The 25,428-nt window shown below is 63.0% G+C and overlaps 1 protein-coding gene across 1 annotated transcript in view; it reads right to left on the bottom strand.

Annotated features, from left to right (window-relative positions):
* Window positions 1-25,428, bottom strand: part of LOC113241420 (SCO-spondin) — a 54,500-nt gene that overhangs the window by 6,441 nt on the left and 22,631 nt on the right. Inside the window, exons 47-92 of the mRNA XM_048213142.2 lie at window positions 25,313-25,385; window positions 24,477-24,534; window positions 23,358-23,474; window positions 22,921-23,064; window positions 21,979-22,149; window positions 21,730-21,894; window positions 20,813-20,992; window positions 20,573-20,695; window positions 20,309-20,438; window positions 20,103-20,228; window positions 19,853-19,944; window positions 18,705-18,878; window positions 18,219-18,383; window positions 17,110-17,362; window positions 15,800-15,843; window positions 15,449-15,622; window positions 14,988-15,119; window positions 14,618-14,763; window positions 13,221-13,315; window positions 12,535-12,587; window positions 12,170-12,376; window positions 11,868-12,038; window positions 11,681-11,760; window positions 10,480-10,649; window positions 9,903-9,949; window positions 9,598-9,789; window positions 9,337-9,507; window positions 8,875-9,075; window positions 8,441-8,537; window positions 8,135-8,334; window positions 7,607-7,773; window positions 6,285-6,445; window positions 5,874-6,097; window positions 5,651-5,692; window positions 5,326-5,481; window positions 4,601-4,810; window positions 4,271-4,438; window positions 3,366-3,497; window positions 3,019-3,265; window positions 2,605-2,757; window positions 2,472-2,518; window positions 1,934-2,278; window positions 1,403-1,576; window positions 713-843; window positions 336-460; window positions 65-111 (exon numbers count right to left, since the gene is read on the bottom strand). Coding sequence (XP_048069099.1) covers window positions 65-111; window positions 336-460; window positions 713-843; window positions 1,403-1,576; window positions 1,934-2,278; window positions 2,472-2,518; window positions 2,605-2,757; window positions 3,019-3,265; window positions 3,366-3,497; window positions 4,271-4,438; window positions 4,601-4,810; window positions 5,326-5,481; window positions 5,651-5,692; window positions 5,874-6,097; window positions 6,285-6,445; window positions 7,607-7,773; window positions 8,135-8,334; window positions 8,441-8,537; window positions 8,875-9,075; window positions 9,337-9,507; window positions 9,598-9,789; window positions 9,903-9,949; window positions 10,480-10,649; window positions 11,681-11,760; window positions 11,868-12,038; window positions 12,170-12,376; window positions 12,535-12,587; window positions 13,221-13,315; window positions 14,618-14,763; window positions 14,988-15,119; window positions 15,449-15,622; window positions 15,800-15,843; window positions 17,110-17,362; window positions 18,219-18,383; window positions 18,705-18,878; window positions 19,853-19,944; window positions 20,103-20,228; window positions 20,309-20,438; window positions 20,573-20,695; window positions 20,813-20,992; window positions 21,730-21,894; window positions 21,979-22,149; window positions 22,921-23,064; window positions 23,358-23,474; window positions 24,477-24,534; window positions 25,313-25,385 — 6,680 coding nt within the window. The remainder of the gene's footprint in view (window positions 1-64; window positions 112-335; window positions 461-712; window positions 844-1,402; window positions 1,577-1,933; window positions 2,279-2,471; window positions 2,519-2,604; window positions 2,758-3,018; window positions 3,266-3,365; window positions 3,498-4,270; window positions 4,439-4,600; window positions 4,811-5,325; window positions 5,482-5,650; window positions 5,693-5,873; window positions 6,098-6,284; window positions 6,446-7,606; window positions 7,774-8,134; window positions 8,335-8,440; window positions 8,538-8,874; window positions 9,076-9,336; window positions 9,508-9,597; window positions 9,790-9,902; window positions 9,950-10,479; window positions 10,650-11,680; window positions 11,761-11,867; window positions 12,039-12,169; window positions 12,377-12,534; window positions 12,588-13,220; window positions 13,316-14,617; window positions 14,764-14,987; window positions 15,120-15,448; window positions 15,623-15,799; window positions 15,844-17,109; window positions 17,363-18,218; window positions 18,384-18,704; window positions 18,879-19,852; window positions 19,945-20,102; window positions 20,229-20,308; window positions 20,439-20,572; window positions 20,696-20,812; window positions 20,993-21,729; window positions 21,895-21,978; window positions 22,150-22,920; window positions 23,065-23,357; window positions 23,475-24,476; window positions 24,535-25,312; window positions 25,386-25,428) is intronic.

The raw sequence follows: 25,428 nt of genomic DNA, 5'->3' as shown, positions 1-25,428 counted from the left end.
AGATTCGGGAAACCCCCCAGTCCTGGGCAAATGGGGACGGCAGGTCTCTCAAGTCCAGAGTTACCTTGACAGCCCTGGCTGGTGCACTGCAGCTCCCCGCGCTGGCATTCACTGTGGGAAGGGGTGGTCGGGGTGGGATTGCGGAGGCAAGACTCAGCCCAGAGCGGTGGTTGGGGGGCTGATGCAGGGGTGACCTGAGCTCTGGGCTCATTTGGAGCAGAATGAGGTTGGGGTTGGGGTTGGGCCCAGGCCTAGGGCATTTCCCTGTGGGGCCTCCTTCCCCCCATTCCCTGACCCCAGCCCTCTGACGCCGCCTCCCCACCCCCATCACTCACCACTCTTTGCAGCCCAGGTGCAGGCGGTCCCCGGGGGCCAGGGTCACCCTGGCTCCCTCTTCTGTGAGGTGCAGGCAGCTACACTGCTCTGGGGGAATGCAGCCCCCGGCCTGCTCCAGCAGGCCCTGAGAAGGGGACAGAGGGGCAGGACTGTGTGGCAGCCGTCTCTGTACCCTAGTGCCACTACTGTGTCTGCTCAGGGCGGGTGCGTTGATGATCTGCTGAGCATGTGGGCACGTGGGCACGAGGCAGAACGTGAGGGACTCTTAAGAGACATCATGCGAAGGGGTGTCGCCACAGGCATGATGGGGGGAAGGGTAGGAGTGTGGACAGAGCCCCCCTCCTCCGGGGGTGTCTCCCCCAGCTCCGCCCCTCACCGCAGGGCAGTAGCAGCCAGGCTGGCAGGGCGGCCGGTCCTGGCAGAGCTGATGGCTCAGGTGTGTGGCGCAGAGCCCAGCACAGGGGGACCCACAGGCCTGGAACTCAAAGGGAGGTGTGCAGCTGTCCTCTGCGGGGGAGCAGAGGCTGCTGGGGGGACGCCCAGAGACACCCTCCACCCCCCCAAGCCCGGAGCACACAGTACACGATCCCCTCAAGGCCCCTTGGGGTCTCCCTGTAAGAGGACAAACCTGTCCCCATGCTGCCCAAAGGACTGGCTAGTGTCATCCCATCGAGCACCCACTCAGCCCCTGTGGGTGCCTCTAGGAAGGGTCATGACGGTTGGGCCTCGGAGAGGACGGGACCTTTGGGGAGCTAGGGGCCTGGCAGGTACTCCCGGGGTTGGCGGGTGGGACACAGGAGGGTGGCTACCACAGGAGGTGGACAAGACCTTCTGTGCCGGGCGCAGCTACCAGTGGACAAAGCCTGCAGCTCCAAAGTGGGGAAATCACAGTGGAGCCGGGAGGGGAGAGTAGCTGAGGGTGAGGCAGGGGAGTAACTGGGCTGCTGAGGGCAGGGCTCGGCGCAGGCAAGGGCACCCGCCATGGGGGCATGGAGGTTTGCTGGGAGAGGAGCTGGGAGGCCCTGCCAGGGCACAGCTGTCTGGCTTCTTGCTCCCGGGGCCTCACCCGAGCAGTTGGCGACGGGGCAGGGCCGGAAGTGGCCGTCCAGTCGCGTGCAGGGAGAGCCCGCCCCGGCCCCTACCGCTCCGGGCGCTGGGTGCTGGTGCCGGTAGCGCTGCTGGACCAGCACCTGGCAGGAGCATCGCGTCCAGCTGCTCCAGCTACTCCACACACACTCCTCTAGGGACCAAGGTGGGGGGATGCAAGCCAGGCTCCTCCAGCCTCGCTCCTCCCTCCCCTCCCCTCCACTCTTATCCCAGCCCCAGCCAACACCCTGTACAGGAAAAGGGCAAAAGGGAGGCAAGAATTCAGACAAGTCCTAATTCACTGTGTTTCCTGTCACCCAGGGGCAAGGGGCACATCCCCAAGAGCTCAGAGGAAGAGATGGTGAGAAGAGGAAAGAAACTAGACAAAATATCAGGGAGATAGATGTATATTTGGGGGGCAAAATCTGGGGTTTGGGAAACCACGTTACTCCCTGGATTTTCCCGAGGCAGGAAATCAGGGGAGGGGCTTCGTTGCCCTGTGCACACTTACCTGGGCAGGGCCCTGGGTAGCAGGCCTGGGCGTCCAGGTGGAGGAAGGTGCCGTTGCAGGTGGGGTTGACTTCAGCCAGTGGGCAGGGGCAGGACCCAGAGCGGGAGGCCAGGCCTGGGCCGCAGCTGCGGGAACAGGGCCCCCATGGGCCCCAGGAGCAGGCCTCCAGCAGCCCCAGGCAAGGCTGCCATCCACAGCGCTGGGTCTGGGTGCCAGGGCCCAGGCAGGGGCCCCCGCTGTGGTCAGGGGCCGAGGCCATGCAGACCCGGGTGCGAACCTGGTTTCCACCTCCACAGGAGACAGGGCATTCAGACCAGGGGGACCAGAGCGTCCAGGCCCCGGGTACTGTGGGAGGGCACAGGTGAGGTTAGAGAAGCCAGAAGGAGCAGAGGCCCCGAGGGCTGGTCAGAGACTTCATGGCACAGGGGGCAGCAGTGGTGAACAGGGCTGGGAGGGAAATTCGAGACAGGGAGCAAGCGAATGGCCAGCCTGAGGCTAGGAGGGTGGGGGCAGGTGGGATTGGGATGAAACGCCAGACCTGCACACTCAACGTCTTCACATATGATGCCCTCCGGGGTGCAGGAGCTGAGGGGAGGAGCCTGGACTCAGGAGTGCTGCCCTCCGGCAGATCCGTGCGGACCACCCAGACCCTGCCGCTGCCCCAGGCTTACCACTGCTGGCACTCGCCCTGCAGCCAGCTGTCCCCCAGGGTGTGGAGGCGGGCACCGTGCAGGCACAGGGGTGGGCACGGGGGCTGAGGGCAGGGCTGGCTCTGCGACTGCTCTTCCCGACATTCTGGGGCCCACGAGCCCGATGTGGAGGACCTGGGTAGGGCCCGGGGCAGAGTAGGCGACAGATGGCCCAGAGCCCTTCCTCACTTCTCCGTCTCCTGGTGAGATACCTGATGGACAAACCTGGGGCGGCTAAAGAAAGCAAGGGTGACCAGGGACGAGAGCCGGGGCCAGGGCACAGAGGGTATGCCACAGGCGGGCAAGATCCAGGAGCTCTGTGTCAGAAGGAAACCGAGTCCAGGTAGTGGGAGACTGAGGTTGGGGGAGGTGACACCAGCCTGGCCCCGCCCATACCGAAAGCGGCTCTGCTGCCCCTCGGGACCACACGAGCGGCTGCAGGGACTCCAGGCTGACCAGCGGCTCCAGGCGCAGTGGGCAGGTGCTGGGCAGGGCTGAGCTGTGCAGGAGAGCCGCCCGGCCTCGCAGGTGCAGGTATTGCAGGCCTCCTGGTGCTGGCTGCCTGGGGCCCAGCTCTGGCCCTGGGCGTCTGTACACTCGCAGTGCCCAGTCGGCACGCAGCCACCATCCTGCTCCAGGAAGCCTGCAGGGGAGGCAGCCCTCCAGAGCTGTGCCAGCACCCAGGTCCCACCTGCCCTCCCACTGAACCACTCTGACACACCACGGGGCTGGGGACGTCCTACCCTCAGAGCAGCGGCAGCCTGGCTGGCAGCCCTGGCCATCCTGACACACGATCCCCTCCTGGAGGTCTGAGCAGCGGCGGGGGCAGCGGTTGGCACAGCTGACCATCTTCGTGCCTGCTGGGCAGCCCTCCTCTGAGCAGACGGGGAGGACCAGAGTCAAGAGGGCTTTGAGCACCGGGGCTCAGAAACCCTCCGCCTGCCTGCCAGGGAACCATTCTTACCTCCGTGAAGCTATACTCCCGTCCTTCTCCCCACGTTGGTGCTCATGGAAACATGGGGCCTTGGGGAGACCCCCGGGATTGGGACATTCTGTGTGACAGGGAGTCCCTCTTACCCACCTGGGGGTTCTCAGCACCTAGCCCGGCACCCAGTAAGTGTCGCTGAGCTGGACTGAATTGGTGCATCTAAGAACACGCTCACCTGCACGGCTCCTTTACGTTCACCTGGAGGGGGTATGAGGATGGAAGGCCCTAGAGGAACCAAGGTCCACGGGGTCGGGAGCTCAGAAGGACCAATCCCAGGAGCCGAAGCCGGGAGGGGGTGGGTCTGGTTCTGCGCACACCCCAGGCGCAGGTGCACTCCTGACTGTAACCCTCAAACCCTCCGGAAATCTTGACCTGCTGGCTGATCCTTCCAGAGCCGGAGGGTGGGCACACCTATGAGAATGAGTTCTAGTGCAGGGTGGGGGCAGGCAGGGGCACGGATTCTGGCAGCTCAGCCCCGGCCACAGCGAGTCCCCACACAGTGCCCAGATCCTGCCATCTACCCCTGCGGGCCTCAGTTTTCTCGGCTGGCCGCTGCATGTCACTGTCACAAGGTGTCATGGGAGTTAAATTAGGGATGAGATGGGAAGAGCTGTGCACAGTGCGAAGGCCACCAGGGATGTGATGTCCCCACCACCATACCACAGGGCAAGGGGTTGCAGAGTCGAATGTGGTGCCTCTCCCCCACACAGGGGGCACCCCCGTTCTTGGGTGGGGGGCTTGAGCAGCTGCGGCTCCTCAGGGATCGGCCCCCCCCACAGCTCCGGTCACACCAGGACCAGGGACTCCAACGTGACCAGCCTCCAGGCACTGCGTGGCAAAGAGAAGGGCCACATGAAGGATCCAGTTCAGACAGAGCCCCCCCCCCCATGTACCAGGAGCCTGGGGCAGGGTCCCGCGCTAAGACGGAAGCGCACAGGGGCACTTGGGGCCAGGGTAGGGCATGCGCTGGTTCTCACCAGCCCTCCTCACCTGGGCAAGCTCGCGGGTTGCAGAAGCGGCGCTCCTGGTAAGCGGTAAGGATGTCGGGACACCAGTGCCCGCCGGGTCCTGGCGGACGGTAGGCCCGAAGGCGGCGCTGCTGGCCCACGCCGCAGCTTCGGGAGCAAGGTTCCCACGGGGCCCAGGCAGTCCAGGAACAGTTCCCAGCCGCACAGCCAGGGCTGGGGCACAGGGGCAGCTCTGCGGGCCGAGACAGGACCAAACGAAGCGAGCTGGAGCCAGGCCTGACCCCCCTGCCTCAGCGCAAGTCAGACCTCCTCATCTGCCAGGGCCGGCCGGGCCCCATCCAGACCTTCGGGGTCTTGTTTCGGATCTGATACTGGTTGTTGTGGGGCTTTGGCAACTAGGTCTCAGGGGGCCGTGGTTCCAGACTCACCGGGATGCTCAGGGATTTGGATGGGAATTTGGATGAGTATTCAGTACACACACAAGTGAGGATTTGCCGGTGTGGGCAGGGCTCCCCAACAGCAGCCAGGGCTGGCTCAGAGCACCCCGGTCCAGAGCCACACATGGGTTCATGATTCGATGTCAGGCTAAGAACTCGGTATTTGCTTCAAAAGTATTAAATGTTGGGGTTCTGAGGTTGGATATGTTGGGGGTCAGAATGAGCCTCTGGGGGGAGGATGCTGGGCTTAGAGGGGATGGCCACAGTTCAGTCGCGGGCCAGAGTCAGAGGTCAAGACTGGAAGGCGCACCTGTGCAGGAGGGCAGGTTGCAAGGGCGCTCCTGTGACGTGTCCCCCCCGGTGCAGTTTGCCAGGCAGAGGCGAGTGCGGCTGCGCCAAGCAGGGTTGGTGGGGTCTGTGCAGGTGTGAGAACAGGGGGACCATGGGGACCATGGGCCCCAGCCAACTGTGGGGAAAGAAGGGAGAGGCATCTCCTGCTGAGTCAACCCTGGGCTCCTGGCCTCCCAGGAAGCAGGGATGGGGAGGGAGGAGGCCCTGGGCTTGTTTTCCCAGAGGGAGGCCACGTGTGAGGGGTATAGGCAGTCTGGGCCCGGGATCCACAGAGTCTGGGCTACCTGGAAGGCTTGTCACTGGCTCCACTGTGGACCCTCCGGCCCCTGTGCCAAAGAAAAGCGCTGCTCAGAATGTTTCTGAACGTGCAGCACACCGGGACCAGACCTGAGGCTGGTGGCCAAGCTCTAAACCCACCCCTATCTGATTCAGCCCTTCCCTCAGCTGGGTCTCCCATGGACCCCATGCCCCAAGCACAGCCACGCTCGCCCTTCCCACTTCCCTCACCTGGGCAGCCTGGGCTGGGGCAGTACTTGAGGTCCTGGCGGGGCCCTTCGCAGCCCTGGCTGCCTGGAGCGGGGGACGGCCGCACACAGTGGCGGCTGCGGGTTCGGGTACCCAGCCCACCACAAGAGCGGGAGCATGGGCCCCATGGCCCCCAGGGACTGAAGCCATCAGCAGCCTTGGAGCAGTCCCCCACCGAGCAAGACAGCTGCCCATGCACACAGGAGCTGGGGAATAGGCATGGGGGTGAGGGGCTGGGCAGGACAGACCTTGAGAGAAAGGGGGGTGGGCAAGGGTCTCCGCCCCAAAGAGTGAAGGGGCAGACCCAAGGTAGTCAGGCCGGGCAGGGGCAGGGCAGCCAGTGTCACCCCCTCCCTTGGCTCCAAATCTCCCCCACTCTCACCATCCCCTCACCAGTTCCTGCAGCCTGTACGAAAGCTCTGGCCTGAGCCCAACTCATCCCCAGGCCCAAGGGGCTGACCACCCTGTCCCAGAATGGGGGGCCGAGCCCCAGGGTCAGCGCCGGCAGCTCCCAGCTCCTGCAGCAGTGAAGCTGTCAGCATGCAGGGGCACTCCTGGCAGGGCGGGAGCAGAGGAGAAGGTGCGATCGCACAGGCCACAGGCCCGGGCAGCTTTCTGCACCTGTGCACTTCCATGAGGGGGACAGGGAGGAAGGGCCTGTGAGGCTTGTGGGGGGGAGGGGCTCTGGGCCCCAGAAGAGCATTCCCTGGAGCAAGTGGGACTGCTTCCCTGCGTCAGGGGTTTGAACGTGAGAGACTAGTGGCCTATGAGCTTAACCGAGATGGCCAATGGCTTTCCTGCATAGAGCACTTAGCTAGGACCCAGGCAGGGTCAGCAGAGGCCCTTACAGGGCGGGACTTGGAGGGAACACGGAGGCAGAAAGAGCCTCAGCCAGGAATCAGGCACCTGGTTGCTAGCTTTACTGATAACTGTCTGTGACCTGGTGTGTCCCTTTCCTTCCCTGCAGCTCACGCAGTGTCATCAGCTCTGCGTCAGGCAGGCGGCTGCTCAGGCCCTTCTGGGAGGGGCATTCTGGAACTCTGGCTGGGGCAGCCACTGGACACCAGCTTCAAGATTAGCATTGAAGACAGGGAACGAAATCCCCACGCACCCGGAGAGCTCAGCATCCCAGTGAGTCTGGAACCACGGCCCCCTGAGACCTAGTTGGCACCTTCCTGCTGTCTGGTCCCCAGAGCACAGGAAACAAGGAGTCTGGGGCCGGGCAGAGTAAAGGTGAGGGTCTGCTTCCCCACAGGGGTGTGACAGGGGAACTGGGAGAGTGAGGACCTGCGATTCCTGGCCATGGCCTGAATGGCGGGGGGAGCACTGAGCCTGGCAGGAAACTGCCCTGGGGGCAGGGGAGCACCTGACCACATGCCAGTCATGGCTGGCTCCATGTTGGAGCTCCACACGGGAGCTGGGAGCCAGGGAGCCAGGGAGAGCCGCTGCTGGAGAGCGGGAGCCCAGGCAAGGGAACCAGCGACATCCTGAAGGGGCATCACACCAGCTGTCTGCTCTGGGAGCTCGACCTCAGGCAACTAACTCAGGCAGCAAAGGCCTCAGACAGCCTTGCAGGCCGAATGCTTGCCTGGGGTCACGTGAGGAAGCTGGGCGCTGTCCAGAGGACAGGGTCTGCAGGGGTGAGCGGCTGCAGGTGAGAGGAAGGAAAGGCAGGGGAGGGGGGAGCTTGGGCTCCTGGCTGAGAGGGTTCTGACCTGCACACAGGACAAGCGGTGCTGGAAGGTGCCCACGGGGCAGTGGCAGCCCTCCTCACAGCCATCGGAGAAGCAGGCCACCTGCCGAGTGACGTGGGTGCAGGAGAAGGGGCACACGTCGCTGGGCGGGCACTCCCGGTACAGACGTCCAGCTGGGCAGCCTGCCTCTGGGGCAACACTTGCATCAGGGCCCAGCTCTGGCCTGCGCTGCCCGCGGTGCTTACTTCTACGTCCGCCCCACCACCTGTTTACTCACCCCTGCGCGCACCCTCCCATGGCTCCCCAGTTGTGCCCACACCATCCTCCCTGGGTTGTGCCCCTCAGGACCAATGTCACACCCTCCTCCAGGCTCCCCTCCCTGAATCTGGCTACTTCCTCCTCCGCTTGCCCACCACTGGCCCGGGGAGAGGGCAGCCCACGGGGATGGGATAGAAGAGGGCAAAGGCACCTATGAGTCCATGTTAAAGGCCAACGTGGGAATCCAGCCTAAGTGAGAGCGTTAAGGGCGGAACCCGGGCTGGGGCTCACCTCTGCAGACCTGGGTGTGGCAGGTGCGGCTCTGGCGGGCAGGCCCAGGGCAGGGGGGGCGGGCACATCTCCGGGTGCGGAGTTGCTCCCCTCCTCCGCATGAGACACTGCAGTCTTCCCAGGGGCCCCAGGTACCCCAAACCCCAGGGCCGGGGCAGCCAGGCACCTCCTGGCACTGCAGGATGCCCTCCGTACAGGTGCTGGGGACAGGGAGGGGGCTTCAGAAGACAGGACCCCGGCCACCTCCCCCAAGGGCCCTACTGCCCGGCTCTGCAGCCCACTCCCTCCCTGCTTCTCTGGGCTCACCAGTTGTCACAGGGCCCAGTAACCACCTCTCCAGGTTCCAGGCTCTCCCAGGAGCTGAGCCCTGGCCCTGCTGACCGGCTCTCGTTCTCAGGAATCCCTGAAGGCATGAGTGGAGGTGGGACTCCAGATAGCTCAGTGTGCTCCCCACCCTGAATCCCTCCTCCTACCCCACTGGCTTCTACCTCCCTCCTTCTCAGCCTTCACCCCATGGTGCCCCAGATCCTGGGCCTGGGAGGTGGAAGCCCCAACCTGCGGCAGGCCCGGGATGCCGTGGGATGCATGGGAGACACGCACCTGGAGCATCAGGGAGGACAAGCTGCCCATTCCCCTCCTGCCGCTCCAGGCTGGGCCCCGGGGGCAGATGGGCAGAGGCCAGGCAGGTGGGCACTGCAGTGCTCCGAGATCATTGGCAGAGGGCAAAGGGAAGGACTGACCCATGGCTCCGGGCTGGTAGTGGCAGCGGCAGTGGACGGGAGGCACGCAAAGGCCATCCTGGGACAGCTGGCCGGGGGGGCATCCACAACTGGGCTGGCAGCTCGTCGGGCCTGGCTGGCACACGCTCCCAGGAGACAGGTCCTGACAGGAGCGGGGACAGGGCCACCCGCAGGGAAGAAGACCCTGGCCACCCCCACAGTCTGCGGCAGGAGGGAAGCAGAGAGGGTGAACGCTGAGCGGGGGCCCAGCCTAAAGGATCCCGGCATGCAGGTGACAAGCCCTCCTGCCACACCCCCCACCGGCTCTGGCATTCCACGTTGCCCCAGGATCACGGGGTGAGTGATCTAAGGGCTGCCCCAGGAAGGAAGTGACGTGCATGTGTATATTGGGGTCAAAGGTCAGAGGCAGTATTCCCCCTCGCCTTCTAAGGGACCCTCCCAGACCTCTGCAGAAGCCCTCACCTGGGCATTGCGTGGAATTGTCCTGGCAGGGCCGACTCTGCCTGTAGCCCCCAGGGCAGGGCCTGCCTCCCTCAGGGGTGGGGGGCCAGATACACTCCCGGCTCCGATGGGACTGCCCCAGGCACGGGTCACAGGGAGACCACAGTCCCCACGGGCTCCAGGCTCCATCCACTGTGCCAAGAAGACAGAATCACCTGTCCTAGGAGGCCTAGGAGGTGCCCAGCCTACTGAGATTTGAGCCGACTAGTGGGAGCATCTCACCTGGGCACTCGGGGGAGCTGGGGCAGGACTCCTTCTGATGCTGGGCCCCTGCATCCCCTGCTTTACCGGGGCACGGGGTCCCCCCATGCTGAGGGGCGGGGCAGGCACAGGCCCTGGAGCGGGTCCTTGTCTGACCCCTGCAGGGCTGGGAGCACGCTGTCCACTCCGACCACGGACACCAGCCACCCGGCACTGCAGGGGATGATGAAAGGGCACTGGGGCGCAGGTGTCCCTTCCCCAGTCCCAGCCCTCTCCGTGACCCTGGCCACTTTTCCTCACCTCCCTTTGAGCTGGGACATACATACCTGGGCAAGGCAGGTCTGTGCAGTTCAGCCTCCCCTCCGAGCAGGTGCTGGGCAGCGCACGCAGGCACAGGAAGGAGAGTGGCAGCTCAGCCCTGCCCCTGCCCTCCACGCGCACCCCTCCTAAGCTGCCTCTTCCCTTCCCCTTATCCCCAGGCCCCTCTTTGCCTTCGGGGTCTCAGATGCCCTCTTGCCATTTTCCAGGGCATCCAGACCCTGCTCTCTGTCCTATTCAGGGACCCCTCAGGTGTCCTGTGGGCTCCCTGCTGGTCGCTGGCCAGTGTGCCCTACTGGGGAATGACCATAGGTAGTCTGCTGCTGGCCAGGGCCAGACAGCGAGGAGGAACTCTGTGCCTGTCACCCCTTCTTCCCCTCCGAGCATACACCCAGCCTGCCATGTCTCCCAGAGGGCAGACACAGAGCTGGCTGCCTCAGTTTCCCCACCTATCAGGGGTGAGCATGCCTGCCCGCATCTCCTCGGGGATCGTAGAGTCTAGCCTGCAACAGCTGAGACCCAGAAGAGCTCAGGTGCACCCTGCCCTCACCCAGGCACCTGCTGCCACCCCCATGCCCGCCTCACCAGTAGTTGCAGCCGTCAGGCCTGGGCAGCCGAGCCCCTGGCCGGTGCCGCTCCCCGCTCAGCAGGTCCAGGCAGCCACAGTGGCTGGGCTGCACGCAGAAGGCCCCGTCGGCACTCAGCACCTGGCCTGGAGGGCAGTAGCAGCCGGGCTGGCAGTGCCACACGCAGTGCTGGAGGCAGCAAGGGAGGGCTCGGGTCGGCAGAAGACAGGGCCAAGGGGGCAGGGAGGGGTGCTCTGGGGAGAGCACAGAGCCACAGGGGAAAGATGAAGGGAAGGAGGAGGTGGAGGGGTGCAGAGGCTGGAGGCGTGGAGCTCTGGTTCATAGTCATTATGTTTAAACACAGTCTCTGCCTCGTCTCCTCCCCAGGGCAGGAGTAGGGCAGGAGGGACGAGAGCCTGAGAAGGGTAGCCCGGGACGGGGAGGGGGGGAATGTTCTCCAAATGTGAACCCTGTGGAGGGTTCCATGGGGGACCTGGTCTGTGCCTGGGAACCAACGCATTTCCCAGACCTCCCCAGAACGTAGGGAGGAGGGCAACAGAAAGCTGGCTTGGGGCAGGGGATCATTTGGGAAGGAGCTGGAGTCCCCTGGGGAAGCCAGGAGCCAGGCACTGGCCCTTCCTCCCCCCTGCGAACCCCATGTGGCACCTCCCTGGCCCCTTAGACGCCTGTGCAGGGCCTCATGGTACCATCCCGGGGCATCCCTGATTTGGTCAGCTTCCTCCCTGCACTGCAGGCTCCGTGGTCGTGGTCGGGGACCCTGGGTGTGCGTGCCTCTGTCCCTCTCCATGGTGCTGGCCTGGCGTTCGGTGAAGTCTCACCCAGCAGCACACCGATGTGCACACACATGCACACGTACCCTCAGAGTCAGGGTCCACACACCGACATGCTCGCAGTGTTTAAGATGATGTAATAGGATGATTCCCCTTTCCTAGGTGTTTATGTTCTTTTTGTCAAGCAATCTTTAAATTCAGAAAGGCCTGATGTAATGAACGCAAGGTTGCTGGGGGAGGCTCACTCCAGAGACTCTCTGGAACAAAGGGGAGCCAGCCTGGAGGGCACTTATCCCCTCCCTCCCCACCAGTGCTAGGCTGCCCCCGGCCTGAGAAGGTCATGACCCAAAGCCGTACCCTGCCTTCCTGCAAAGTGACCCTTGGGGCCAGAGGTCAGGCAGGCATTCGTTCCAAGGGAGCCGGACTCACCACGAGGTCATCACAGGAGCGAGGACAGGCAGGGCCACACGGGCTGTACTCTGCCCCTTGAATGGCGGTGCAGTTGGTCACTGGGGAAGGGGACAGGAGGGGCTGAGAGCTGTGTGGGTGGCCTACCCCGGCCCGTCTCTCCATAGTTGGTGCTCCTTGCCCCCCGTTCCCCGTTTCTGGCCGGTACCTGGGCATGGCAGAGCCTGGCAGGCCTCTCCCTGGGCCCGAGGCCCCTCACAGTAATCCCCCAGGCCCTGGGGTGGGGGCTGGTCACAGGCTCGGATCCGGCTCCGCAAGCCTCCCCCACAGCTCCGGCTACAGCCAGACCAGGGCCCCCAAGGACCCCAGCCTCCAGCTCCTGGGATGACAGCAAAGGAAGCAGCTGTCAGGGGGGTGTTGGGTCTTGGCGAGGACTGGGGGCCAGCCGGTGCAAGGCAGCGGGTATCCCCAGAGCGTGGAGGGCACCGTCCTGGGCACCAGGGGACTCACGGTCACACCCTGGCAGGAGGCAGGGCTCCTCCTCAGCGTCGGGGCCGGGGCAAAGAGGGGTAGGCAGTGTTGGTGGGGATAGCAGCGCTGGGATGGACGGGTCCGTGGTGGGGGGCTCGGAGCAGAAGCGGTGCCGGTGGCGTCGGGCAGGGCCACAGGAGGCTGAGCACTCGCTCCATGGGGTCCACGGTGACCACCTGGGCTGACCTGGGGTACACAGGAGGGACAGGCAGAACGGGATGGGGTGAGGGCAGGTTGGGGACACTGGCCTGGGCAGAGCGTCCCTCCTCCCTTCCTCCACTCTGCCCAAGCTTTCCTCCCCAGTAGGGAGCCGGCAGGGGGCAGGCTTGGAGCCCCCTTCTCACCCTCCTCACAGGGCCAGGAGGTGCAGTGCGTGATAAGCCCAGAAACACAGGAGCTGGAAGAAAACAGCAGAAGGTCAGGGTGCTGCCGCAGCTGAAGCGTATTCCCGCAAATTCCCGCACTGAAGCCAGAACACCCAGGATTCAGAATGTGACCTTGGAGACCAGGTCTTTACGGAGGTGATCGAGTTACAGTGAGGGCGCTAGGGTGGCCCTAGTCCAACATGACTGGTGTCCTTCTACAAAGGGGACACATGGACTCAGCGCAGACGTGCACAAGGGGGATGATGTGAAGAGGGGGCCACAAAGAGAAGGCGGCCCCGCAAAGGCGGCTTGCAGGGATGTAGCCACAAGCCAGGGGTCACCAGCAACCATGGAAGAGAAGGGCCTGGAGTGCATTCTGCCTCACAGCCCTTGGGAGGAACCACCCTGCTGACATTTTGATCTTGGATTTCTGTCTCCAGAAGTGTGAGAGAACATGCCCCGGGTCTGCTGCAGCCCAGACCCGACCAAGGAGGGTGGGGAGAGAATGGGTGGGCGGGGAGGGCGTGGGCAAGGGCCTCAGGGAGTGGGTCAGCTGTGCCCGAGGGGCAAGGGGTGGCTCCACGGCCCCCTGGAGGCCGGCATCCCTGACGCTGAGCCGGACAGCAAGGTGCTCTCAGTCACGGCCACGGGTGGGGGGTCCTCACCAGTTCTCGCACAGACGAAGCACCACACTGCCTGGGGGATAAAGGCGCCCCCCATGGGCACAGGGGCAGTCCTGGGAGGGCACACACACGTTGTTCTGGAACCAAAAACCCTCCATCATCTTCTGCATTCCAGGTGGGTCTGGCCCGGCCTGCTCCCCACAGTCAGAACCCAGCACCCCTTCCCAGGCTCCCAACCTCCAACGCCACCATGCTCCTTCCACAGACAGCCCGTCTGTTCCCACTGCCGCCGGCGGGGAAATGCATGCCAGCCGTTACAGGAGCCATGGCCAGGGGCATGGACCCCCAGTTTCTAGGAGCCAAAGGCCATCTCCAATTGCAGGACATGGGACTGAACTATCAAATGCCCATGAAATCAGCTAACAAAATACACAACGTGCAATTCGTAGAGCAATGATGTTTAAAAAAAAAAATTCCACATTTCATCAAGAAAATTTAAACCGATGAAATTACACACACAGGGAGTTTGGACAGAAGTTGCTAGTGTCTTAAATTTTAAAAAACTGCCATCCAGCAGCACACGATTCCAAGTCAAGTGTACCGAGGTGTGGACCAGGCCCTGGGAGGCACATCAGCCTTTTCGACTCGGATGGCTAGGCACGTCATTACCCCAATTTGACAAATGAAGAAACTGAGGCACAAGACTCCACAGCCCAAAGTCACAGAGCTCCTAGTAGAAGAGTCTGATTTGAACTCAGACCCCACTGGAGCCTGGCCCATTGCCCACACCCCAGGCTTCAGCGGCACCTCTGTGAGCCTCCCCACCACCCCCCGAGCCTCTGTCCAGATTCCATGGCTCCCGCCTCATTTCCCAGCCTGCTTCCCACTGCCTTCCACCAGCGGCGCCGCCTCCAGCTCTCCACACCCTGCAGTCTCTGACAGACCAATCAGGATCACCTCCTCTGGGAAGCCCGCCGCCACTGACCCAGCCCTGGCCAGTCTGCATCCTGAGCTCCACGATATGCAAAGCTCACTTCCTGTGTCAGGATGGTTCTATCTTCACTCTAGGGGCTCTGGGTCTGGTCTCCCCAGACTAGAGGCTCCTTGAGGGCAGAGTCTACTTTTCTCCATGGCATAGACCCCCCCCCCAAGACTCAGCGCCAAGGTGCTCAATGAATAACTAATGATAACATAAGAGAACTGAGTGCTCAAGTAGACATGAATCATAAAGATGTTCTAGACCCATCACCATGTCACAAACAGGAAAAAGAGAGGCTCATGGAAGCACGAATACGACTCACGCAGGGTCACCTGTAGGCTGCTGGCAGAGTTGAGCCGTGACCCTGAGTTCAGTGCTTTTTCCTCAACTCTGAAGCCCCATGCCCTTGGTTCTGCCCCTGCCCAGGGCCCAAGGAGGTCAGGTCAGGGAAGACACTCACCAGCAGGAGCGTCCCGGATGGGCAGTAACAGCCGGGGTGACAGGTCTGGTCAGTCCCTTGCGGGGCACTGAGCTCCGCACAGGAGGCAGGGCCCTGGGCACAGTCCAGCCACCGCTTGCCCCTGGGACACACGCCAGGCACGGGCCCTGGGGACACAGAAATTGACAGCCCAGCCCAGGCAATTCTTCCCCAGGCTCCCAACCCAGGAGAGGCATCAGCTCTAGGAGTGGCCGGGAGGGGTCCTAGGGCAGCACGGGAGCTCAGGGACAGGGGTCCCTGGGGTGAGAGGGAGGGGCTGACAGGGCCCTGGGTTGGACGGGATGATTACTGAGGGTCGAGGCACAGTGGAGCAGGTGGCCACAGCCCTCACCTGCACAGGGCTGCAGCCCACAGGCAGAGAAGTCCACACGGCCGTGCAGGCCACCGTTTCGGGTGCGGTTCCGGTAGCCACCGCCGCAGGGCACGGAGCACGGAGACCAGGGGCCCCACTCCCCACCAGGACCTGGGGTGGCAGCCAGGTCACTGCGGGCTCTACCTCCCACAACCACCACACCCCCCTCCTTCACCCAGACACCCGAGGGTACCCCTCCCTCAAACCTGCAGCATCACAGCCCCACCTCAGGGGGCCTCACTCCTTCTCGCTTCTCGGCTTGGAGCGGGGCTGGCCTCCACGGAGGACCCCTCTTAGGGAATGACTCTCGGGCCTCTCTGGGGACACTTCCTGACATCTTTTAGGGTAGGCCCTTGCACTTTTCTTGGGGTCTGGGGGAGTGACTGCAGTGTTCCTGCTCCTCTCTGGAGGATTCTGTGGGCCTCAGTCCCAGCTCTCACCCCGACACGGCCTCAGGCTGCAGAACTCAGCCTCCATGCTGGGGCCCTGGCACGCAGCACCCCCGAAGGCAGCTGGGGGCGCAGTGCCCGCCCGGAAGCGCCGCCGAACGCCCACGTCACAGCTGCGGCTGCAGGGACTCCATGGGGTCCAGGGGCTCCAGCCACACGCCACTGCCGGGGTGGGGGGGTGGGGAGGGGCATAGCAGGTGTGAAGCCAGATCAAGTCGTCCCTGGTCCCCAGCTTCTCTGGGGCAGCATCAACTCCCCAGGAGTCGATCTGAAGGGGCCAGCATCCTCTATGGTCCCGGGGGACCCACCACTGCGGATTCCTGGGGGTCAGGGGGTACCTGGGGCAGGGCTCCGAGGTGCACACCATCTCACCGGAGACACAGGTGCTACAGAGAGAGGGCCGGTCATGGCCAGAATCAGGCCCTGCCCCGTGGGCTCTGTACCTGTCCCCAGGGGGACACGGCCGGCACTGCCGTGTCCACCACACAGAACAGAAACCCGAGGGAGGGTCTAGAAAGAAAAGCAAGTTGCCCCGTGTCCCCCTCAAACTTCATGAGGTGACTGAAGGTTCTCATCCGGTCCTTCCCACCCAGTCCCCCCCCCACCCCCCCCCCCCGGGCTCCCTGACACCGCCCCCCCCCCCCCCCCCCCGCACCCTGCTGTCCTTCCTTCCTCACTTTGATCAAGGAGTCACCTTTGCATACTTTCACTCTGTTGGTATTTATTACAGTTTGGAAAGGACTTTGAACAGCTGCTCCTCAGGGCCAGGTAGGAGCGATTTAGAAAGAGTAGACCCTAGCCTGAGTCTCTTGGGAAGAACTGTGTACTTTTCTTTTCTTTTCTTTTTCTCCAGTGGCTTAAAGCCCCCCCCTTCAAAATACATGGAAATTCCAAAAAAAGAATCTAAGAGAGAAAAAGCAAAAGAGAAAGGGGGTGGGGGAGAGGAAGCATGAAGAGGGGAATGGGGGGCAGGGGACAGAGAAGAAAAAGGAAGAGGAACATGAAGAACGGAGAAAACGAATTGAAAGGTAGGAAAAGAAAACAAAAATGTGGGAAGAACAAGGAGGCAGGTGCCCTCTGCTGGCAGGGCCCGGTATGGGCTTCAAGGTTTTTTTTGTTTTGTTTTGTTTTTAAAGATTTTTTTTTTTTATTATTTGTTTATGTGACAGAGAGACAGCCAGCCAGAGAGGGAACACAGCAGGGGAGTGGGAGAGGAAGAAGCAGGCTCCCAGCAGAGGAGCCCGATGTGGGGCTCGATCCGGAACGCCGGTATCACGCCCTGAGCCGAAGGCAGACGCTTAACGACTGCGCTACCCAGGTGCCCCGGGCTTCAAGGTTTTTAAGCAGAGATCAACTGGATTCCAGGTAGGGAAGAACATCCAGGAAAAGGAAGTGGAGGTGACTGGAAGGGGAGGCTAGAAGACCCTCTCCAGCCCCTACTTCCCTCACAAATCACCACACCTATCTGAGCCTCAGTTTCCCCACGGATGCCCAGCCCGGAGACCGGGCAGTACCTCACTCGCTTTGGTATTCCCGGGGCCCAGGCCTGGCACCACAGAGGCGTACCGACCCTGCAGGGGGTGTGTCCACGCCTGCCCACCCTTGGGGCCACCGAGCCCCTCCCCCACCCTCGATGGACACTGGTGGCCTACCAGTTATTGCAGGAATCCAGCTGAGCCCGTGCTTCTGGGGCGTAGAGCTGCCCGTGCCACTGGCAGGGGCATCGACTGCGGGGCAAGCAGCTGGCGTCGTGCAGGAAGAGGCCGGGGGGGCAGGCACAGCCAGGGGCGCAGAAGCTGGTGCACTCTACCCCAGGGTCCTGAGCCAGGCACAGCTGAGGGCAGGGGCCCCCATCCTGCTGGCACTGCTCTGCTGAGCGGAACACCATGTCCCCCGGGCATTGGGCTGGATGGGAAGACAGAGCAGGTCTCAGCATAGGCAAGAGGAAAGGGTCAGGCGATAGGAGGGTGAGAGGAAGCCACATGCAGGTGACTGGGGAGTGGGACTGAGAAGTCAGAGGAAGCCCCCCCACCCACTCTCCTTCTTTGCAGGCTCGCTCCAGCGTCTGGAGGTTGCCAGTACAGATTGTCTAACTTTAACACAAATATCCTTTTATTTTTTTTATTTTTTAAGATTTCTTTTTATTTGCAGGGGGTGGGGGGCAGAGAGCGAGAGAGAGAGAGAGAGAGAGAGAATCTTAAGCAGACTCCATGCTAAGCATGGAGCCCGATGTGGGTCTTGATCCTAAGACCCTGAGATCAGGGCCTGAAACCAAGAGTCGGACACTTAACCGACTGTGCCACCCGGGAGCCCCAACACAAATACCCTTGAAAGTAGAGCAGTCACCAGGCCAGGATCACCGGGCCAGGATCACCGGGCCAGGAGGGGGCTCAAAGGAGAAAGGCGAGGGCAATGGGGCCGGGGGCTTCTAAAGACAGGCAGGCTCTGCTTCTTGCTAATCCTGCAGTGAGTGGTTCTGCCCAAAGGCCAGTCTGACTTCCTCAGCCACATGCCTGGGAAGGAGACCTTGGGCGGGGGAAAGAGCCTGAGCCCTGGGCCACCACCCGTACCTGGTCCCCAGGGTGCAGGAGCCAGAGGAGGGAGACGCAGAGAGTTCGGAAGCCTCTTAGCTCAGGGTATGGCCTGCCCTGGAGCCAGAGGGCAGCGATGTGAGTAGGTAGGATGAAGAGAGGTCCATATCCCCAGGGGCAGGCTGAGTGTGGCTGGGTAGAGAAGGGCAGGGGTGGGGGGAGGCTGGCACCTGTGCAGGGCTGCGTGTTGCAGTCCCTGGTCTGGCTGTGAGGTCCCGGGCACTCGGGGTCCCCGGGGGTGGAGCCAGAGCAGCTGCGCCCACGTCTCTGGATGCCTCCATCACAGGGGGCTGAGCAGGCAGACCAGGGAGCCCACAGACCCCAGGAGCTCGGCACTGTTAGGAAGAGGACGTGGGCAGAGGTGTGGCAGGGGGCGGGGAGCAGGGAGGGGGGGCTGCGTGGTGTGCAGGATCTGAACTGTGTCTTCGGCTGCATCTGCGCAGCCAGGGCTGTCCCGAACATCCCTTTAGGCCAGGCCCACACTGTTAATCCTGGGCTGGGGGCAGGGGATAAGCTTCGGGACAACGTGTCTGCTCTAGCCCCTCTGCCCCCTCCTCGCCCCAGGTGTTTAGAACCTGCCCAAGGAGTCATTCTTCCCCTTTGCTCCTCATCTCATCCTAGTGTCCAGGCCACTCCAGGGACAGAGGGGGGCATACCTGGGCACACAGGGGGGCTGCAGGGCTCCTCCTGGGTGGCCTCTCCTGGGCAGGATGTGTCCCCGGGGCTGGGGCAGAGCCGGGAACGACTGCGCCACCCGGGGCCTCCTCCAATGGTAAGGCAGCTCCGGGAGCAGGCGGACCAGGGTGTCCAGGGGGTCCAGCCCGGCGCCTCTGGAGGGAAAAGGGCGGAAAAGGGCAGGCCTTCCACATGGGGATCCTGGCAGAGCGGGGAGGCTTGGGAGGCCAGGTTGGGTCTGAGATGCTATGGGGGCCGGGGAAGGACTCATGAAGATGGGTAGCCTCTCTGGGCTCAGGCTCAGCCTCTGTCCCCCTGGGACCCCCTCCCCAGGGCCCACGGCTCACTCTCCAAGCACAGCCCCCTGCTCAGCCAAGCTCCGGCTCAGGCCACACCTCTATCTGTGGGCCCAGCTGGCACTTCGTGTCCACTACCCACCCTCACATTTTCCCCCAGATCAACTCTTCCAGAATCTTCTAAACAACTGTGCTTCATTCAGCTTCAATGCTAGAAACCCAAGCCCCCACAGACACCTGGCAATCACACCTGTCAGTGCCCCAGCAGCCATGCTCCGCTGCCCCCTTCCTCCCACTTCTGACCCAGACCCCAGGGACCCACGCCTGAGCCCTTGACTCCTATTCTCGCCTCCGCCCCCACCCCCCACCCTCGCCTGCTCTGCAGTCTCTGGTGCACCTCCTGTGCCTGAGGGGACCCCGGGCAGAGGAGAGGGAGACAGCCTGGGCTCCTTCTGGAGTCTGTGTTTTCCTGATGGCCCGCTCCAGCCTCACATTCTCGGCCAGCAGGACCAGCTTCATGAACCCTGCTCTCAGACACCCTGTGCCCCCAAGACCAGCCTGCTCGTGGCACCTGGGCTGTCTATGTGGGAGGAGGATGCCGCCCGGGCCCCACCCTCTGTCTGGTCCCCGACAAAGGCCCTGGCACCAAGGCTTCTTCCAGGGCTGCCTCTTGGAGCAGAAGGCCGCACTGGCCACCATGCAGGTGACCAGTGGCCCGGTCCGTCGTGCTGTGTTCCTAGGGCAGCAATTGGGAGGAGGGAGGCAGGCACGGGGGTTGGGGGGTGGGTAGCAGGCTCCTGCGTCCTGGCTCCTATCCTGGCTCCTGAATGTACCTGTCCCGCACTCCACGTGGCAGGCCTGAAGCTCCTGCCTGTCGCCTTCACACGGGGCGCCCCCGGAAGCAGCCGGAGGGTTGGAAGGGGATCTGGGGGGAGAGGCAGCCTGAGCACCCCCGCTCCTCTCCCTGCCCTCACCCTGTCTTCCTTGTCCTCCAACCGCCACCCACCCTCCACCACCTCCTTCCCTTCCTTCTCCCACACTCCTTCCCCTCCCCCACTCCGCCAATGGCTCCGTCCTGCACACCTGAACCTGGCCCTCACTCCAGAGCCGCAGGAGCGGTCACAGGGACCCCAGGAGGACCAGGCTGACCAGCCGCAGGGCACGGGGCAGCCCCCTGGTTCACACAGCAGGGCCCCCTTCTCACACGTGCTGCAGGGGAGGGGAAGGCAGAGGTCAGGACTGGCTGGTCGCCTGACCCTGGCCCTCCCCACTGGAGCAGACACGCTCACCAGCGGCTGCAGTTGTCCAGAAGGAAGGGCACCCCCGGCGGCTTCAGCTCTTCACCCACGAGGCAAGGACACTCAGAGAGAGGCAGGCAGTGAGCATCATGGAGGAGGAGCCCGGGGGGGCAGCGGCATCCTGGGGTGTAGGCAGAAAGGCGCTCAGCCCCAAGGAGGGGGGCAGTGGGGAGGGGAGGCTGGAGACTGAGGGCTGACGGGCACCCTCCCCGAGGGCTCTGTCCGCCGCACTCCTGCTTGCTGGGTGTGGCTCACCCTCCAGACAGTGTCCGCTGCAGCTTCTGTTGGCCTCAGGATCCAAGCAGGAGGGTGGACACGGGGGCACCAGCCCCTTCCTGCACAGCTCAGCGCTGATATGTATCCGGCCCAGCCCACAGTCTGGCGGGAGAGGGACACTAGGTAGGGTGGGTACAGGAGGCCCAGGGACCTTCCCCAGCAGCCCCACCCCCGCGGGGCTCCAGCCTTGGATGCCCCCATCCAGCCCAGTTCCCTTACCTGTGTCCCCTGTGCAGGGCTGCAGGGCGCAGGGTGCCCCCTCGTGGGAGGTCCCGGGGCAGGGAGCACCACCATTCTTGGGCGGGGGGTCCACACAACTCCTCTGACGACTCCGATGGCCACCCCCACAGGAGACGCTGCAGGGCCCCCAAGCCCCCCACACAGCCCACTCCCCGGCCACTGTGTGGGAAGAAAGAATGGAGGTGGACCAGCTCAGCCCAAGGAGACGCGGACTGGGCTGGAGAGAGCAAGGCGGCAGAGCAGAGAGGAGGCTGGGCAGTGGCCAGCTAGGTGGCCTAGGGCAGCACCACGGGGACTCCACAGTTTCCTCTCCTGTCCCAGAAAACCTCCCCTAGGTGGGGGGACCTGAGCAAAGATCTCTGGGTGCCTCCCAGGATAAAGGCTCTGGTCCCTTGGAAAAGGCTGGGACAGTGGGAATCCTGGAGCAGGGCGCCTCCTGGTGGCAGCAGACAGAGACCAGGTTAGGAGGCCAGGTATGGGGCTCATGAGACCCCGGCACGGGAAGCCCCTCTCTGCAATGCAGAGGCAAGGCCGGAACTACTCCCCCGGATCTACAAAACAAAAGCGCTACAGGTCTTGGGCACAGCCTACCACCCTCACTCTGAAGTGGGGCCAGCTCTGCTGCTCTAGTTCCCACACTCGAGGTTAGGGACCCATCCAGAACCACTAAGGCAGGAAAAGGGCCAAGGGCAGGGCCAGGGGCAGTCTTCCTGATTAGCCTTCCGGAAGCATGAGGCTGTGACATCAGAAGGGGCTGTCCTCCTAGAGTCCCGGAGAGGAGCCTGGACCCTGGGGTCCCTAGGAGAGCAAAGGCATCCCCCTGGTGTGGGTCTTGGATGGGAGCCCACGGCAGGTGTCCCACCTGGGGGTCCTGAGGAGGCCTGGGCACCAGTTACCTGGGCAGGCCTGCACGAAGCAGGACTGGCTGCGGAGCCTGTCAGACGGGCAGCTGCCCCCAGGCAGGGGAGGCCGGAGCAGGTCCCGGCGCTGGAAGGCGAGGCCCGGCCCACAGGTGCGGCTGCAGCTGCTCCAGCCAGACCAGGGCGCCAGCCCACAGTCCACTGCAGGGGAACGGGGGCACGGGACTCAGAGGGGGCACATGCAGGAGCGGGGCCCTCAGAGGTGTCCCCTGGCCAGGCACATACCACAGCCGTCCTCGTCAGAGCCGTCCTGGCAGTCTGGCCGCAGGTCACAGCGCCGCTCAGCTGGCAGGCACTCCCCACTTCCACAGCTCAGCTGGCTCGGGGAGCAGGGGGCTCGCGAGGCCAGCAGCCCAGGCAGGGCTGTGGTGGGCACCGTGAAGGGCACAGGGCTCGCTGCCCGTGAGGCCAGGGGGAAGGGAGCCACATAAGTGATTCCTGACCTTCCTGACCGATGATAAACTGAGCCCCTTCAACCTCAGCCAAGAGCAGAGCAGCTTGTTGACCAGAGGTCCTGCCTCTCCTGTCTCCTGAAGCTTCCCACACTCCGCGCAGCCTTCTCTGTACTCCGTGTGGGTGAGATCAGGGGCTCTGTGCTCGCTACAGGCTCTCACACGGTCTCTCTGGTAATGGCTCTGAGTGTCCAGAGAGAGGTCAAACTGCCTAGAAGAACAGTTCCTTGGGATACCCTCTTCTTGAATGGGGACTTCCAGGGGTGCCCCTTCCCTGACTGAGAGACTAGACTTTGAGCACAGTGATCTACTTTTGACGGACGGATGGATGGATGAGGAATGATGGATGGGGTGGCTGAACGAATGTTGGAGGGCTGGCTGGTGAGTGGGTGGGTAAGTGGGTATATGGATGGGGAGACGGATGGATGAATGGATGGTTAGAGGAATCTCCTCAAAGATCAGACAGGGTTTGTGAAGCAGGCTAGGACCTGAGACCTACCCTATTTCCCCTCTTGACCATCGCCAAAGACACACACACTCCTGGCTGTTTAACCCACTCAGTTTCTTTTCTCTCTGCTACCCCCAGCCTCTCACAGTTCCTTCCCAGCTGAGCTCACAGCAGGGGGTAGAGACTTCCCAAAACCTAAAGCCCTTTTGCAACCGCCACCCACATGACTTGAAACCCTCCAGGGCGCCCTGAGGGCCCCCTGCTCACCACAGTGCCTCTCGTCGGAGCCGTCCAGACAGTCCTCCCTGCCGTCACACAGCTGCCCCTGCTCCACGCAGCCCAGCACCTCACAGGGCACCTGGCCCGGGCTGCACCGCACAGGTGGGAAGGGCTCCGGGGCAACGCTCTGGCCTGTGGGCATCACCACAGCTTGCTGATGGAACACCTGCCCACCGCCTCCTCCCTCCCTCGGCCCCCAACCTCCCTCCTCCTGATGTCTGGTGTGCCCCCGCTTCCTGCCTCTCTTGGGACAATGGAAAAGTCGTGAACTGCCTCAGGAGGCGTGGTCCTAGTTCCTTCCACAACCCTGACCTCAAGCTGTGTGATCTTGAGCCAAATGGCTAACCTCCCAGGGCCTCTGTTTCTCCAACAGGGACGTTGTTGGGATGCTAGGCTTTAGCAGGCAGAAGACGACGGAATCTTACCAGCTGGGGCCACTGGGGTCACCTGGGATGTGGGGGTGGTGGTCATGGTCTGCACAGATTCCCTAGGACTCAACCGAAGAGCCTCGGAGGCTGGGGCCTGAGTCGCTGGCTCCTTCCCTGTGGGTGCAGGAGGGAGAGGGTGAGACCTGCCAGCTCCCCTCCCATGAAATGAAGCAGACACGGGCTCTCGGAAGGGCATCCAGGCTCTGCGTGGTGCAGGGTGAGGCCAGACCATACCCCACCTTCTGAGGGGCTTCAGACCACAGATGAAGTGGGATTCTGTAGTCCAAGGAGCACAAGAGGGTTTTACATGAAAGTAGAAAAGAGTTTAGTTTGGAGCCAAGATGTGTCCCCGCCTCTCGAGGAGACACATGTGGCAGCTTCCAAGTCAAAGGGACAGTACAGTGTTCAAGGCCCTGCACCCGAGGACTTCCTGGCAGCTACAGTGAAAAGGGGTTCGAGACGCTTCTTTGCCGACAAGAGATGAATACTAAGAGACAGCCGTTTTTCTAAAAGCAGATTTAGAATAACATTAGAATTCATCCATAGTCTGCGTGTTACGGACTCAAGTGATGGGACAAGTTGCTTCATGTGCTTTTCACAAAAGAACAGCCCACCCCTTCCCCGCCTCACTCCGAGACAGCTCTCCTCGGGCTAAGGCACACGTGACAGACCGGGCAGCCGTGGGGAGGCTAGGACGTGACCAGCAGGGAGTTCCTTCCTCATCCAGTTTAGGAATGTGCTAACTTGGTGACCCCATCCTCCCTGTCATTTGCTGCCAGCAAGGCCTTCAGAAAGGGGTGCCTTGCCACATTCATGGGCGAGCGGAGGGAGCGCAGGTGGGGCCGGGCAGCACTCATTCCACAGCCCCAGGGAGACCTGTCCCAGCCAGGGGCCTGGGGAAGGCAGCCATACTGCGACGCATCCCACCCTGGAATCCAGGAAGGTGGGCAGGGGCAGGATTCGGCCGAGGCGTCCCTGGTGACCAGGTCGTCCTCCTGGAGGCAACCCTGCTCCACTGAGGACATCAGAGCTCAGCAGGAGACTGACCGCTGAGATGTAACGGTCCCTCACCCTGGGAGCTGGGGACGGGGCGGGGGCTGGAGTTTGTGCACATACCTGTGGGGGCTATGGGTGACCCTCGCGAGGGATGCCAGCGTTCAGCCTCTGCCAGACCCTGTGGAGGGAGAGGGCTCAGCCATGCATGCGGTCTGGGCCCTGAGGCCAGTTCTGCCTGGTGACTAGGCACCCACCTCTCATTCCCACTAGGATGCCCCTGGGTCCCACGGCCCCTCACCTGTCCCCCACGTGCAGGGTAGAGCTGGGAAGTGGAGCCCCACTGCCCTGTACACCTCCGGGCTGGACACCTCAGATACCAGGAGTTCAGGGGCTCTTCTCACTGCCCGCCTAGGGTTCTGCTTCGGCTCCTGTCCCCCCCCAACCCCTGTCTTCCCCCAGCATCCACACGTGTGGACCTCAGTGCTGTGATCACTCTCCCCTCTGGGTTCCTGACCAGGCTCTTCTCCACATGGAGTGTGTACCCCTCAGCTCCACATTACAGAACTCCCTCATCTTTCAAGCCTTTTCCAGGAAGCCTCTGGGGACCCTGGGGACAAATAGGGCTCTTCCCAGCTCTGAGCGCCTGAGGCCCTGGTGCCAGCCCCATGGGCATAACCTCACTGCCCAGCGGTGAAGACCTGTCCTATCCGCCAAACCCCTCCCGGGCAGGCATGTGCCCGTGCTTCCCTGCCCCTCTGGCCTCCAGCTCCCCATGCAGCACCGGGCTGGCCCCCAGAAGGCTCACAGGCTGAGGCTGACTACAAGAGCTGACCGGGGATGCACAGGGAGGCAGTGCTGGCTGAAGGTGTGAAAAGAGGGAGGGGGATGGTGGGGCAAGCAAACATGGGGCCCCGTGCCTTGCACCCCACCTGCTGGGCCTGCAGCTCCCCACTTACCTCCGTGGGCCGGGAGGGCAGCTGTCCGGGCTGCACGGAGGAGAGCGCGGGGGTCCTGGCTGTGGACCAGACTCTGAGAAGACAAATCAGCAAGGGACTCGAGGGGCTTTCCCAAC

The sequence above is a fragment of the Ursus arctos genome, unplaced genomic scaffold, assembly GCF_023065955.2.
Source record: "Ursus arctos isolate Adak ecotype North America unplaced genomic scaffold, UrsArc2.0 scaffold_3, whole genome shotgun sequence".
Classification (NCBI taxonomy): domain Eukaryota; kingdom Metazoa; phylum Chordata; class Mammalia; order Carnivora; family Ursidae; genus Ursus; species Ursus arctos.
Note: the sequence above shows the minus strand (reverse complement) of the source record. Positions and strands in the feature narration are given on the sequence as shown.